The sequence below is a fragment of the Myxine glutinosa genome, chromosome 1 (assembly GCF_964187855.1).
Source record: "Myxine glutinosa chromosome 1, kmMyxGlut1.1, whole genome shotgun sequence".
Taxonomy (NCBI): domain Eukaryota; kingdom Metazoa; phylum Chordata; class Myxini; order Myxiniformes; family Myxinidae; genus Myxine; species Myxine glutinosa.
In genome coordinates, this window is record NC_136261.1 from 234814487 (window position 1) to 234831532 (window position 17046).

General features: G+C 47.0%; 1 protein-coding gene across 5 annotated transcripts in view; it reads right to left on the bottom strand.

The window, feature by feature from the left end:
- Positions 1-17046, bottom strand: part of LOC137435087 (signal transducer and activator of transcription 5B) — a 189485-nt gene that overhangs the window by 96802 nt on the left and 75637 nt on the right. For 2 of the 5 annotated variants that reach the window (XM_068128543.2, XM_068128533.2), the window contains exons 2-3: positions 13458-13588; positions 1417-1573 (exon numbers count right to left, since the gene is read on the bottom strand). The exons of 1 other annotated variant lie outside the window; for it this stretch is intronic. In XM_068128543.2, the coding sequence (XP_067984644.1) occupies positions 1417-1573; positions 13458-13585 (285 nt within the window). In that variant the 5' untranslated portion in view covers positions 13586-13588. Of the gene's footprint in view, positions 1-1416; positions 1574-5944; positions 5975-13457; positions 13589-17046 lie in introns of those variants that run through there. 2 more of the 5 variants (XM_078785147.1, XM_068128553.2) reach the window with 2 other exon arrangements.

Here is a 17046-nt window from a genome sequence, read left to right on the forward strand (position 1 = left end):
GAGGATGGAGGGGGGAGGGGGAAGGGGGAGGGAAGGGGAGGGCCAGTCAACAATGACGTTGCAGTTCTCATGGTCGGAGAGCAGCACAACAATCGCGACATCGTCCTGCATCTTCGCAACAGCACAAAGCGGATTTTGGAGACTCACCGATCCTGTGACGCCCTCCAGTACCGGCGTTGCCGGGCGGGGGAAGGGAGACCCGTACATTCCCAACCCGTACATTCGCCCTCTCGACTCAAGCTCACTCGGACAAAAGCCTCGCACAAATTACACCGTGAAGGCCCAATGGCCATGTCTATGCCACAAATCAAGTACGTGAGCGAGTCGGGCGCACTGAATTGAAAATATATAGAACGCTCATACTCCGTGAAAAGTGAAGGCGCCGTATCGCCATCTTGGTTAGCACGACTTGACCAAATCGCTTCGCGGATCTCGTTTGTTTTGAACGTGTGAATTACGTGCGAACGCGTAACTGTGAGTTTATGGCGGCAAGGAGCATCACGTGATCGCTCTGAGCGAATCAGCGCGCTGCTCTGCCACACCTGATCAGATTCCGTGTATAATATTCCTCGCTGAAATGCGCTGAGGTAAATATGATTAAAAAATATGGATCTCGTAAAGATGAAAGAAAAAAAAACCTATGTGGTGTGAATGGCAATGTTCCTCGCTGAAATGTGAAAAAATGCAATCGCTTTTCGCTCTGAAATACGTGCGAACGCATAACTGAGTTAATGGCGGCAAGGAACATCACGTGATCGCTCTGAGCGAATCACCGCGCTGCTCTGCCACCGGTCAGATTCCGTGCATAATATTCCTCGCTGAAATGCGCTGAGGTAAAAATATGGTAAAAAAATATTATGAAATAATTTTTTTTAGGTCGGCCATGTTCTTCCCAGGCTCAATAGCCATGTCTATGCCAAATATCAAGCACGTGAGCCTCTCCGTTTAGGAGTCTATCGGTAACATTACACACACACAAACTGTGTTTTATATATATAGATTAGGACTTACATGAAGATATGATCATATTTTAGGTCAAATTTATGCAGAAATACATTAAAATTATAAAGGGTTCACAAACTTTTTCTCACAACTGTATGCTGAGAAAAAAGTAGAGGAACTGAAATTGGTGCAGACAGTGAAGAAGGAACGTGAAAAGGCTAATTTTTGTCTATGTATATCCTTGTACATGTCCATCGGGGAGTGGGGCATCCAGGTACAATGCAATGCATCATTGTACCTGGATGCCCCACTCCATGTTGGCAATTTTGTTGACAATTTGTGCCAAACATGTTGACAATTTTCGATGCCCTCTCTGGGATATCTCTCCAACTTGGTCAGCATTTAATAATTGGAAACATCTCTGCTGTGATAAACATGTTCTGGAGAACTTTGCACTTATACATAACACATTACCTTCAGCTGTGTAGCATAGCCTTTCAACTTCAACTTAAGCACAAACACATCATCCCCCATGAGCTGATCAGCTTTTCTCAACAACTCCTGCACCAGGTTCTCCAGGATCACTTTGGCTCGAAAATCATCATGCCGAGCATCTGAGTCCATCATATCCCTGGTCCATCAGAAAAAGGCCAAATTTTAGAACAATAAAAGTAAGTGTAAATGAGGCATTAGGAATGATTAAGATGTATAAATTCTTTTGAAAAAAAGGCAAAGGTTAAAAATTGACATTTAACGACTGGCATAGAAGTAACATCAAAACTTCCTGCAAAGCAAACGATAAAATGTAAGGGGTGTTGCAAAATAAATGATACTTTTTTCCCCAAAGATGAAATGAAGTTTCAATCAGATGAAAATCCAACCAAAGGCTTTATTTCATTCAAAAATTAAAAACTCACGTTTAATACGTGTCAATATGTCCACCATTTGCTTCAGAAACCATTTGAAGTCGACTTTTAAAAGATTTCAGCAAAGACACGAATATTAGTCGCAAATATGACGGAGACAACACGCAGGCAACGTGCGCGACATCATGATGCACGCGAAATTTGAATTAAAAAATCGCGGACATGTGGTCAATACAATCTGGCGGGGGGGGGGGGGGGGCGAGGGGGGAAGTATCATTTATTTTGCAACATGTGGTCAATACAATCTGGGGGGAAAAAGTATCATTTATTTCGCAACACCCTATACACAATAATTTAACTGACAAAACTCCAATGAAAAGCTATTTCCACAATTTAAACCAAAAATAACCTCTTCATTGTTATGATTAGCTTTGCAAGTTTCTTCCCCATCCTTGCTAACCATAGACTCTATGCTTGAATTTTTAATTAAATCTCCTGCTTCTTGCTGCCTGTCACCAATCATTTACGAGTGACTTAGGTGGTGTTTTAGTTGCAGTATACGGTTACCACTTACATACTCATGATTTGATGTGGAAGGGTATTCAACCCCTTTGTTCTTCAATTCCTTACCCTCCCCCAACCCAACTCTGTCCCATATTTGCCTCCTCTGCTCTAACTCTGTCCTTCAATTCCCCTTTCTTCTTCGAGTCACCAACCCCAAATCTGCACAACAGGATATATATATATTTATATATATAATATAAATATACATATACATATACATATACACATATATATATATATATACACACACACACACACACACACACACACACACACACACACACACACACACACACACACACACACACACACACACACACACACACACACACGTTGAGTGTTACGTGCTCCTCCCCAACCCCCGGTCACGGTGTACCTCCGAGCCCGAGAGGAGTCACGGCAGAAAAATGTGTTATTCTGTATGTCAAAGATCAATGGTGAAGCCACACCAATTGTTACCAACAAACAAATATTGTATTAAGATCACACAAGAATAACAGTACAACAATAATATTAATCAAAAGTACAATCAATATATATCCTATGATGGTACCATCAGTTTCGTAATATATAACTCACTGTGCTCCAATTGAGTGAAACAAGAACATTCCCAATGTCTCTTTCCAGGCTTCAAACCTAAGTTGATTCCGGTTTCAAGCCAAAGTCGATCCCGGCTTCAAGCCAAAGTCGATCCGCTCCAGCAATCGTCAGAACGATGTCTAATCAAGACCAGAATCCCGTTCGGATGACAGTCACAGTCACGCGGCCAAAGCTGCGCAAAGAAGCCCTCAAGGCGACTGGGAAATCCAAAGGCGCCCTCTAGGCGACTGGGAAATCACACCCTCGGGTATGGACGTTTCACGGCTCACAGTCGGCGAACCGCAGATTTAGCTTCAAAATCCAGGTTACACACACACACACACACCAGATAAACGTCTGAATGCGGTGAAAACGGCTGAAGCGAAGCAAAGACCTTGCGCGATGTGCAAAGCGCGCGAGTCAAAATGGCCGACGGCCCGTTCTCGAGGCGTAACGGCCCGACGATGATTCTCCTCGGAATCCACCGCAAAACCTGACACGCAGGTTGATCTGTCACAGCGATAACAACTCTGTCGCACGAATCCCTTTCCCGGGAAACCCGAAGTTCGCTAGTGACTTCCGTTCGTCAACGTTTGCTTCAGAACTCGAAGCAGCTTGGCTTTCTTGTCGAACTCCCTCGCTCCGCCTTCTTTTTCTTTTCTTCCTCTTCGTCATCGCCCGGTTCCAGTTTCATTTAAAACATTAACTTTTTCACCTTTTGAAAATAATAATTTATATTTCCCTCAAACGACAACAATAATAATACATGGAATCAAAAATGTTTACAGTGGATGAAAACCACAACAATGGAAGTGACGAATCCGTAACATGAGTCAAAAGTAGCACCCGATTTCTGTTTTTTCGGTTTTCTGTTCTGGCGAATTTTCCCCCGAATAAATGGCTAGATGAGCATGTCATTCATTTATTTCTACCTTCTTGTACACTAATACAAATGGCAAACAAACAATCAACTGACAGAAATGTATATATATATATATATATATATATATATATATATATATATATATAGAAATCGGACGCTACTTTTGACTCACTATATATATATATATATATATATATATATATATATATATATATATATATATATATATATATATATATATTGTTACAGGTCGCGGACAGATGTTATAGACCGAGCGGTGGTGTAAGACCGCGACCTAACAAAACTCACCCGATTCACCCAGAACTTTGGCCGTATCGCACCGTAGCTGCTCAATGAGGGAAAAGACAAAAACGACGCAATGCAAGAGGAAAAAGGAATTAAAACGAGAAGACGTACAGACGAGTAATGGGGTTTATTATTTACACACACAAGCAAAAAGGAGCAATTAAGTTTATTTACAACACATAAGACGCAGGTGACACAGTGCAAATACTAGCTTATCTACAGGCTTAACTTATCCCAGGACAGAACAAACAAAAGACACTGACTCACGCGGGGAATTGCAGGAATCGCAGGATGTGGAGGGCTGGAGGGAGAGGGAGGTCCAAAGGGGGGTCATGCAGCACGATCGGCGCGTTTAGCAGCCGCCGTTCCTTTTCGGCCCTGCTCCAAACCGCCGCCCAGGCCCCAAGCGGCTGCCGGGTGTCGCTGCTGCTGCCGCCTCCACTTGCCTTGCCAGGCCTTGTCCCACTCGTCTAAACCCTCAACCTCAACTCTTTCTTGGTCCCTCACTCTTTACCACCACTCTCTTGATGACCAACTCAGACCAACTCAGACCTCTCTCACCAAGACCAACCCTTTGTGACCAACCGACTCAGACCCTCTACTGGCAACCAACTCAGAGTGCATCTCTCACCAACTCCTCGTGACCACTTCCGTTTTGCGCCTTTTATAGCGCCTCCAGCGATTACGCCCCCGGCGTTTTGGACACGCCCATCGGGGTGCTCACCTCGGCCCTGGTTGGTCGCGCGACCCTCGGGCTCCGCCTTGGATGACGACGGGCGGGCACGCCCCTCCTCCCCTCTGACGAGGTGGAGACACGCCTTTCTTCTCCGACTCAAAGCACAGGGTCAATGGCGGTTATTGGAGGGGAGGTGATTGGGAATCGAGGGCTCAGCAGTGACGAGAGGGGATGTAATATGGAAATGGAGGTTTTGGGGATGGGAAGGAAAGGGAATCTATTCTCTTTCACTGGTGCAATGGAGTATTTCAATTAATGGAAGACACAGCCTTACACTAATACACATAATAAGGATATAACTGTCAAAAAAGATATATCGTGTCCTGCATGTATGTTTTATGGACTAACTACGGAAACGCCCTTTGACCTTTATACAACCACAAACGGAGGGAGGAGGGGTGATATTTTACAACAACCTTTTACAACAACATTTTACCACAACAACAAAATAAAAAAACATTCTCATATCCACAACACTGCACCCTCCTCCCCTTAGGCACGTCCCGGGCCTATTACTTTTACCTTAGTGTGGCACGTAGGTGTAGTTCCCTCTACTTTTAACCTGACCCTGAGTGCGACAGTTTTAAAACATAATAAATGTGTCCCGCTGCTCCATTGCACCCTGCCTAACAGACTTACGCCCACAGTTAACCGAATTGCGGAATGGTCTTCAAACTATACACTGACAGTGGGAAGCATTATTTACAATTGACGCTATTTTTATTTACAAAACTAACCAAGGACCTGTAATTGTTCTTTCTGGGGGGGAGACAGTCTGCTCTGCATCGACGCACCATGAACGCACCCAAAACCGCACCAATACACACCCAAGCACCAATCGGTGCAGTCACCATTGTTCAATGAATAAAAATAAATTCAACAACCCCTAACCCTGCAGGTGTCTCTTGCTCTTCGGCTCCCTCTGCTGGTGATTATTATTTGTCTTCCAGATGTTGTCATTTTCATTTTTCTTTGCTTACTGGCGGCCTATTTTCAATAAAGTGTGCCCAATGTGTCCTTTTTATTTGCTTTTATTTATAGCCCACAGGGCCGACTAGTGTGGTTCACCTGTGGGGCATCGGTGCCCTGTGGCCAAGGTCCGCCAGCAAGATTTCAGGCCCTCATGGCCGGTTCCAGCAGAGGGGCCATGCCCCAACCCATGGGGTCCATAAGTGGTGCTCGGCCACAGGCATGTGGTCCATAATGTGGTGCATCGATGCAGACAGCTGGTTCTGGGAATTTCGGGCGCACAATGGCCGACCCACGCACGCTCCCCTCGGCACCCAATGGCGCACAGGTCATGTGGGAGACAAAAGGGGAAAGACAATTGAGCGAGGGGTAAGGTCACAAGGGTACACATCAATAAGGCAATGCAAGGCGAAATGCGTACGGAGGGCGAAGTGAGAAAGCTCGTCCCTACCGTACGTCACCCCCCTGTCACCTACCCCCTACCCTTACCCCATATGTACAAAAATCTACACATTTACAAATTCGTCACTACTGTCACGTCTCCCCATATTTCCTCTATACCAAATTCGTCACCACAATCCCTCTATCCAAAATTTGCCATCACCAAATTCATCATCAATCCTCATAAGGAGGCAGAGATGGAACATCAAAGCACAATGTCACACCCACGTTATGATGCGTCTCACAATCCAAAACATTTGCATCAAAAATAATTAAACATGGCATGGTGTGGAGTACCTGTCACCTCAGGTGAGTGGATGCAGATGGTGCGAGGAGATCCTTCATCCTAACTATTTTCTAAATGACTTTAACACACTTTACACTACCCGGGGTCTTTCCCTGCCAATCCATTGGCCAACTTACACTATGGGTTCTAATAACCAATTCCCATTGCCCAAACTGTGGTGCTTCTCAATTTGGGGTCTCACTCCCCCGATTCATCTCCCGGTGCCCTCGCACAATTTCTGGGCTGCGACGTGTAACTCTCCCAGCAGGTCTACCCACCTGCACACCTCCACCACTGTAGTTGCCACCCGAGCTTACCTAGCTCCTCACCCTAACCTATCTAACTGGGGCAGGCCCCTCCTGGCTCTGTCACCCCACTCGGTGTCCTCTGGCACTGGGCTACCCGGGTCCGTCCTCCGGATCCTCGGGCCCCATCCACAACAACTACTACCGGCTCCCAGAGCCCACCTGCGGCCTCACCTGGCCGACATCCTCACAGTGGTGGAGCGCCCAACCAACTACACACACTAACAGGCTACACGCCCAGCCATTTCCACGACACTAATGCACCCATCCAAATACCATTCTTTCACCTCGCACCACAGATGCCAATATCCAACCACAATTTACCTATACCCTCTACCTAACACTTGCACTACCCGCCCCGGGTATCCGTGATGGGGGTCCACTCTTCCCCCATTCACACCTTCGCACCATCCACTCCACTCCACAATTTCCACCATACTCACTCCACGACCATCCATTCCAATACTCCATACCATTTATTCCATACACCTGTCTTTCATTCACCTGTCGTTGCACACCTGTGCAATCCTACCTGGTGCCACCTGCACCCTCCTCCTCTTCCTGGACCAGTTGGTCAACACAACACACAATCACCACTACTCCCTCATACACTGCTCCACACACCTGTTCAGTTGCACACCTGTGCAATCACAGCTGTTCAATCACACCTGTTCAATCACACCTGTTCAATCCTCACACACACGGCATCATCTCAGCTAACTACTCCCCTCTGAGACTTGCGCTTCCCAGTCGTCCCTTTAACTATTGCGCTCCCACGTCATTATCATCCACACTAATCTACCTGCGTCCCCACTACAGGTATCAGTCACTAACTAAACTTAACGTTACCTACTGTCATCTTCTAGGGCCCTATCCATATAACCTAACCCACCCGGGCTAGTTTTCACTGCCATACACCCCATAAACTATAGCTCCTTTGCCCCACCTCGTGAGGGATGACAGAGTTGCCATCCCACCACATCGGGGCATCTCTCACTATCAATTTCGCTCGTCCAAATCCAACAATTCAAAAATTTTCCATTTACTGCCAAATCTACCCATACCATCATCAAATTTTGCTTTTTTCTAATTTCGGGGCCAAAACACTATCCTCATCACCCGTCTACTTATTACATCCTCTCGGTGCGCAATTTCCTTCGAAAGCTCGGCTTCGTACAGCCGAGCCATGAACGCGGGTTCTTTTGTGCCAGCGGCTGGATACGTCCCGCATTCGGGGCAGGGGCGGGGGCTTACCCGGGCCGAGATCCCACGCACCACCTCGGCGTGGAGCCATCCAATGTCCCGATCTCGACCTGCCGGCACGTCTCAATAGAAAGTGGTCGCCATGACGACCCTTCCTATCGGGCGGCCCGCTCCGTCTAGTGGAGCCCGGACGCGGCCGTTCCACGCGAGGCCCAGCGTGGATCGCGCACGGCGGTCCTTTCGAACCCGCCGTGGCTCGGATCCCCGCTGGTTCTCGCGGCACGCGAAGCTGCCCGACGCGCACCGAGGGCCCGAGTCGGCTATAAGTCGTTCTAACCTCTAGCCTGGTTACCGTCGACGCTTCACCTGGATTCTTACAAGCATACGCTACCCCTTTCTTGCTCATACATGCAGCTGTTCCCATTCTCCTCGTACCTTTCCTTATACACCTCGGTACACTCATTCCGCTCGCCGACTTGGTCACACACCTGACCACCGAACACTTTGGCACACATTCGTTGGTCGCACACCTCACCAACACACCTCTTCGCGCCCCCTCCTCGGTCACTTCCTCTGTGACAATCACAGGTGTGCTCTCATTCGCACACCCAACCATGTGCCTCACTACCAACTCAAATGTGCCTTCCCACACACGCTCTACCATTCCAGGTGTGCATCCTTCCATTCCAGGTGTACATCCTCGCTCACCTGTCATAACCAACTCACGCTCCGTTTCACTCTCACGACTCTCACCTCCACTCTTGACAGCGCACTCACCCTTACTTTCGACGGCACACTCTTTCCTCATGCACCCGTCCGTTACACACCTTTCTCGCGCATCCTCCCGCGCACACTTTTTCGTTACTTCCTCCGTAACACTCACCACACCGCGCTTCCCTGTGCTCCCTCGCACACGCGCTATGACCGACTCACTCCTGACGGCACACTCACTCCTCGGCGTGCACTTTTTCCTCACACACCCCATGGTCGGACATTCTCGCACACCTCTTTTTTCGCACACCAGACCTGTCGCACACTTCACCAACGGCCTTTCACGAACACCCGGATCCAAAGCAATCCCCAAGCCGACTGAAGCTTTCCTCACATCATATACATTGCCACTCACCTCCGTACTTCGTCTCCGCACCTCCTTTGCCACCTGCAAACTTTTTATTTGGTTAGTGAGCATCACATTATGAGTTGAGCACCGACCTTGCACATATTCCATCACCTCCTCCTGGATTTCTCTTTTAGTTTCTGTTCGTCCCTTCTTAATTTCACTCACCTCTTCTTCCACTTCCTCTAATTTTTGTTTAACCTCTTTTATTTCTCGGTGCGTCTCCTCAAGTTCGTCCTCTAGGGCTACCGTAACCGTCTCTAAGTGCATCCTCACCTGCCGGTCCTTTGTCTCCATTATCTCTGTCACCTCGTCCACCCTCATTGTCAGTTCCTCCCGTACCATCTGACATTGCCTCTGCGTCGCTATTAATTCGTTTTTAATTTCTTTTTGTGTCGCCTTTAACCCTCCTAGTACCGCAGTGTTCCTTTGAACCTGCTCCACTAACTTCGTTTGTCCCTCCGTCAGCTGTTCCACCTCCTCCGTCAGATCTTCTATTCCCCCTTGTAACTTTGCCGTATTATTTCTCACCTCTTTCTCTATACGCTTTTCACCTCGCTTTACCTCCTCGCGTAGCCCCGAAACCTCCTCACTTACACCTCGTCGTATCTCCTCCATCTGGTTCCCCATCTGTTCGATTTCCCGGGCGGATTGCTCCCCTATTTCCCGCAATTTGTCTTCCATCCTATTTTCTAACCCCATTAACCCATTTTTCACCCCCTCTAACCCATTGTCTAACCCCTCAAATTTAGCTTCTAGCCGTTCCCCCATTTCTCCCATTTTGCCCCCCAATCGCTCACTATCAGCCCTCGCTCCGTCCCTCATTACCCCCATTTGGCCCTCCAATCGCTCACCCTGAGCATCCATCCGGTTCCCCATTACCCCCATTTGGCCCCCCATCCTGTTTTCCATCCCTTTGAAATTATCGTCTGTTTTTACCATAAAGGCCATCATCTGTTTCATAAACAGGTTCAAATCCATTGGCATCTCGGGTTCGACTACCGCGACCATGGGCGTGGCTAAATTTGGTGCCGCTGTAACCACGTGCGCGAGAGCGCCATTTTGTGCACCTGATACACCCTCAACAACCTCATTGCTCTCCTCTTCCCTTTCTTCCCCGAAGTCCTGGGTTACTTCTAACCCCTCTATCTCTCCCACCGGCATCCCGTCGCCTTGAACAGCCATGGCGCGATTTCAAAATTCGGGTTTTACTTTATAAAACAAAATAAATTTCGGTACTTTATAATTTTGAGCGCGTGAAGCGCGCTCTGGATCGATCTCACTCCCCGACACCAATTGTTACAGGTCGCGGACAGATGTTATAGACCGAGCGGTGGTGTAAGACCGCGACCTAACAAAACTCACCCGATTCACCCAGAACTTTGGCCGTATCGCACCGTAGCTGCTCAATGAGGGAAAAGACAAAAACGACGCAATGCAAGAGGAAAAAGGAATTAAAACGAGAAGACGTACAGACGAGTAATGGGGTTTATTATTTACACACACAAGCAAAAAGGAGCAATTAAGTTTATTTACAACACATAAGACGCAGGTGACACAGTGCAAATACTAGCTTATCTACAGGCTTAACTTATCCCAGGACAGAACAAACAAAAGACACTGACTCACGCGGGGAATTGCAGGAATCGCAGGATGTGGAGGGCTGGAGGGAGAGGGAGGTCCAAAGGGGGGTCATGCAGCACGATCGGCGCGTTTAGCAGCCGCCGTTCCTTTTCGGCCCTGCTCCAAACCGCCGCCCAGGCCCCAAGCGGCTGCCGGGTGTCGCTGCTGCTGCCGCCTCCACTTGCCTTGCCAGGCCTTGTCCCACTCGTCTAAACCCTCAACCTCAACTCTTTCTTGGTCCCTCACTCTTTACCACCACTCTCTTGACGACCAACTCAGACCTCTCTCACCAAGACCAACCCTTTGTGACCAACCGACTCAGACCCTCTACTGGCAACCAACTCAGAGTGCATCTCTCACCAACTCCTCGTGACCACTTCCGTTTTGCGCCTTTTATAGCGCCTCCAGCGATTACGCCCCCGGCGTTTTGGACACGCCCATCGGGGTGCTCACCTCGGCCCTGGTTGGTCGCGCGACCCTCGGGCTCCGCCTTGGATGACGACGGGCGGGCACGCCCCTCCTCCCCTCTGACGAGGTGGAGACACGCCTTTCTTCTCCGACTCAAAGCACAGGGTCAATGGCGGTTATTGGAGGGGAGGTGATTGGGAATCGAGGGCTCAGCAGTGACGAGAGGGGATGTAATATGGAAATGGAGGTTTTGGGGATGGGAAGGAAAGGGAATCTATTCTCTTTCACTGGTGCAATGGAGTATTTCAATTAATGGAAGACACAGCCTTACACTAATACACATAATAAGGATATAACTGTCAAAAAAGATATATCGTGTCCTGCATGTATGTTTTATGGACTAACTACGGAAACGCCCTTTGACCTTTATACAACCACAAACGGAGGGAGGAGGGGTGATATTTTACAACAACCTTTTACAACAACATTTTACCACAACAACAAAATAAAAAAACATTCTCATATCCACAACAATATATATATATAGTTAGGTTTGGAGAGGGGTTAGAGATTGCCTTTGTACATTTGGAAATGTATAGAGTAGTATGTCCTGTGTAAGAGTAGCTAGCAAATCTGGATCTAACAAGCTGGCACATGTAGCTTAAGGATTGCCTTGTTTGAATATGTACCATATGGAGGGTGATGCAATGGTGCATTGTGGTAGATAGCGAGGGATTAAGTTCATGAAATGTGTCTCAAACCTCCTGTAACAATCCACTGGATGCACCGGGTGGTGAGTGTGTCAAAGGCACATAATAATGGGGTTATGCCAGGCAATGGAGAGAGAGGGGTAGAACTATGGATGCCTCGAGGGGTGGAGGGTTGTCAAGTGAGCAGAGGAGAGGAGCCTGTATTGCACAAGTTCGGTGTGCTGAGGATCACGCAGGTCTGAGAAGATTTGGCAATGTGCCAAAGGGAAGGAGCTTATGAGGCGGAAGGAGATTGCGGATTCTGAGAAGGTCTGGAGGAGGTCTGAGCAGAATTGAGTAAGAAGAGTGGTTTTTCAGCCTTCTTGAGTGTGTGCTGAGGGGAGCTTTTCGGAGAAGTGATCTTTGCTCATCTGCTCGCCCGTTCATTCCGCCTGTTTGCTTCAGTGCCACCACCGCCCCTCCATCAAAATAGACATCCCCACCACCAGAGATAAGTCACCCGGTTTTTTTGTTCCCTTTCCCATCTGTGATTGAGTCCAGTGAGACACCTTAGCTTTCATAAGATTTATTTTACCTCATTGTACAGTAAATAGTTATTTGTTATTCTTTGCATTCCCAATATTTTCCCTTCCATCCCGCCATCTATTCCCCCTTCGGGACAACCCTCCCTGTTTCTTGTGTTCGGGAATAAACCCGTTTGGTTTTAAAAGAAGCAAGGATCCTTGTGATTCTCCTAATTTCAGCACGAGCGCAAGGCCGCCATAAAATTAATTTTGACCGTTTCCTTAAGTGTATTTATTTATCTTCTCATTCATGTCCGTCTATCAATTGTCTTGGGATTCTTCGTTCATGTTATCCTGCGGTTTCTTTAAATAAACCTGTTACGTCTGAAGGTTACAGCCTGAATACAGCCATTTGGGCCTGGTTTGGCCAATCCCAGGGAGAGATAAAATTTGTTAAACATTCGTTTTATGAGACTGGTGTGATTTGGATTCCTACTGGGGGATGCCACACTTTACCCAGTCGAGGGTGATTTCTCTTTCATTAAGCCATTCGCGAAGCACATTGCTTCAGAGTGGCAGGTCCGCATTGGCATACCTGTCGATGAGACTATATACGAGTATTACATGTGTAAAGTGACAGAAAAACAATTAAAAGCATTTTTAACCAAGCTATACATTTTTACATGGTATACCATGTTAAGTCCCAAAGGAAATACACTATTAATTTTTTTAAATTACTGAGTTATTTGGCAGGTAACAAACGTTTTGCTAATTTAAACATCATTTTTGCTTTCCCAATGAAGCTGTTGAATTGTTGATGGCTGGCCTTCTCAAAATATGTCATGTCTACAGACCAGTGTAGCTTTTGGTACAACTGGTCAGCAAAAAAACCCCCAATTGCTCAGCTCTAACACTGTTCAGCTCTAACATGAACAACACACCAAATACACCAAACATTATTGGCCTTTTAATTTACAAACTCTCAACCATACATTTCAATCGAGAGAGTAACCCACCATGGCTGTTGTTCGATCCATTGAGCCAAGTAGTGACGGACCTCGATAGGAAAATGCTGCCCGTAGAGTGCCTGCATCTGTGGCAGGTACTCATCTTGTAGTTGTTGTGCTTGCATCCACAACGCCATATTCTGTGACAAAAAGGAGCAAAACAAATTACATCAGTTGTGGAATCAACTGTGAAAGTTGCCATGAATAGTATTTTACAAAAACGGCAAAAATTACAATTCGAAATGGAAGGTTAATCAAGCAGTTTGTAGTGAGGAGCTTCCTGCTGATTTGTAGGGAATTTTGTAACAGTTACAAGCACTGAAGTTGAAATAAACCTACACCCCCTACATCATAAACCTACACCCCCTACATCATAAACCTACATCCCCTAAACTAACCCCCCCCCCCCCCCCGTATACCCCATACAACCCGATTCTCGGAATGCCGTGAACAAACTTTGGTACATCACGGGTGATGAAGGTTGTAGTCAAGTTTCATTGAAATCGTATGTGTAGTTTCAGAGAAGAAAGCAAATCCCTATTTTGGGGAGGTCAAACCTAGACCCATGTTGACCCCCGTAGACATCCTTGGACCTTGATTTTCTTAATGCTGTAAACAAACTTTGATACATCACGGATGATGAAGGTTGTGGTTAAGTTTCATGAAAATAGTGTGTGTAGTTTCAGAGGAAAAAGCAAATTCCTACTTTGGGGGGCAACGACCCCGGTTAACCGCCTTAGACCATGAACAAACATTGGTACATCACGGGTGATGAACGAAACATTGTTGTGAAGTTTCATTGGAATTGTATGTGTAGTTTCTGAGAAGAAAGCAAATACCTGTCTTAAAGGGGTGTGAGGGGGGGGGGACCTGACCTTCCTTTTGAGCCGCTGCTCACCTGGCAGAGCTAGTACCATCTTGGTCACTTTGGGACGCTCAGGTCATGAATCAGCAGCGCTGCCCGATCTGACCTGTGGACCGACTACCCTAGACTGTTATCCTAACTCCGAGTGCATTCTCGCACAAAACGCCCCTTCTCCACTCGTTCCTTCCCTCCCCTCCCTCCACTCCTCTCCTCTACCCCTACCTTCAAAGCACTCATCCCTACCTGCACTCCACCCATTCCACTCGATTCCCCTTCTCTCCCTCTCCCTCCTTATGTCTCCCTCTCCCTCCTTATGTCTCCCTCTCCCTCCTTATGTCTCCCTCTCCCTCCTTATGTCTCCCTCTCCCTCCTTATGTCTCCCTCTCCCTCCTTATGTCTCCCTCTCCCTCCTTATGTCTCCCTCTCCCTCCTTATGTCTCCCTCTCCCTCCTTATGTCTCCCTCTCCCGCCTTATGTCTCCCTCTCCCTCCTTATGTCTCACTCTCCTCACTCTCCCCACTCTCCCCACTCTCCTTAATACCTTCAAGTCATGGTTATTCAGCTTACATCAAGTAAATGCTTTTCAGAAAAAAAATATTAAAGTCGTACTTGTAGAGCTTACAGGTAGTTGCTTTTCATATAGATCACTCAGTTCACAACCACATAGCATGATGTAATCAGCACATCAGCCCTAGACACGGCACATTGTAATCAACAGGTGAGCTCTCCACATGGCAAGTTGTAATCAACACATGTCCCTTCCACACGGCACGTTGTAATCGGCACGTGACATCCATGCCCGCAATTTTCTGAGACAGTTCTCTCATTGGTATTTGTATTTAGATATCCCACAATCCATGGTTTAATGGAAACATGGGGTATATGCGTTGAGGGGTTAGAGCGACGTTCTTTTTCCTCCCCCTCCCAATCCTCGTCTACAACTACCAACCATCACCACCTTTCATAACCCACATTCACAGCATTAGGCTGGTTACCATTGCACAAGTAGACTATTTAATTTGGTTTCTCTTCTTTCCAAACAGTTAGACACAGATTGGCGGGAACGCTGGCAGGTGGGATGAGCTGTTCAATATAGGGTATGCAGCCTGGTGCGACTGCAGTGTATTGCGTCCAGCACCAATGATTGACAGGACAGCGGGGCAGAGAATCTGGAGGCGCACCAATGAAGATGCTCTGTGCGGGACCAGGATACGCCACGCTTAAGCAAGGATATAAGGCAGAACGCAACCCCTGTTTGATGCCTTCTGACAGAGCCAGATTTCTGCTGCTGAAAAGGAATTTTTAAAAAAAGAGAAAAAGAGAAAGAGAGAGAGAGAGAGAAAAAGAGAGAGAAAGAGAGAGCAAGAGAGAGAAAGAGAGAGAAAGAGAGAAGAAGGAGAAGGAGAAGGAGAAGGAGAGATGGGCCCGTTGCGCTGAGGGAGAGACCCGCCGCGCTGAGGGAGAGACCCGTCGTGCTGAGGGAGAGACCCGTCGTGCTGAGGGAGAGACCCGTCGTGCTGAGGGAGAGACCCGTCGCGCTGAGGGAGAGACCCGTCACGCTGAGGGAGAGACCCGTCGCGCTGAGGGAGAGACCCGTCGCGCTGAGGGAGAGACCCGTCGCGCTGAGGGAGAGACCCGTCGCGCTGAGGGAGAGACCCGTCGCGCTGAGGGAGAGACCCGTCGCGCTGAGGGAGAGACCCGGCGCGCTGAGGGAGAGACCCGTCGCGCTGAGGGAGAGACCCTTCACACTGAGGGAGAAACCCTTCACACTGAGGGAGAAACCCTTCGCTCCTGACTGGGTATAGTACAATTCAGACGGGGTACAGCTGTCAATGCCTGATGTTCGAATAAAGGTGGCACAAGAACGTGGAATTTATTGGTTCCATGGTTTAGCATTCACCATTTCCGCATTGTTTGGTTGCTTTTGGCTTCCTACTGTGCATAGCATGGATACCTCGCTCATAATATATAAACAAGTAGAGCTACATTCAAAGTACACTACCCCCGTCCCCCATACTATATAAACAACATATCCTCCAGCGCGCGACAATTCTGGGGCCCCCCCTCAGTGTGTCGGTGTACAATAATTGATTGATTAATTGCGTAATTAAAATAAATAAATAATAATAGTAAAATAATTAATTTCGTAATCAAGCGGCTAATAGCATCCCTAAACCACTACCGTTTCATCAGAATATGTAAATTTTTGAAAATTAATTAATAATACTATTAATGGAAAAATGAAATAATCAATCGATTAATTCGTTAATCAATAAATCAAAAATACCCTTTACAGCCAAATCACTTGGTCACTGTCATGTCCAAATATCAGCTTAACTCAAAAGGTGTCTGAGATAATGCCCAGAAAAGAAAGAAAATAAATAAGTACTGAATAAATCGATAATAATTAAGTAATTCATCAATGAATTGATTAATAAAAAAATAAAATTATATTGTTTTTGCCAAAGCACTTGCTCACTATTGTGCCCAGATTTCAGCTTCCTAGCTCAAAGGATGGCTGAGATATCACCCAGACAAATGAGAGAAAACAAGAAAGAAAACAAGCAAACAAACGGAGTGAAATGTATGACAGTCCATATTTGTATCAAGTTTGGTTGAAATCCTTTCAGTGGTTCACAAGTTATTGCAGTAACACATCTTCAATGAAAGGGAATTCGACGAAAGGACTTTGACCTTTAGGAGGATGATCGAACCCTTGTTTTGTAAAATAAG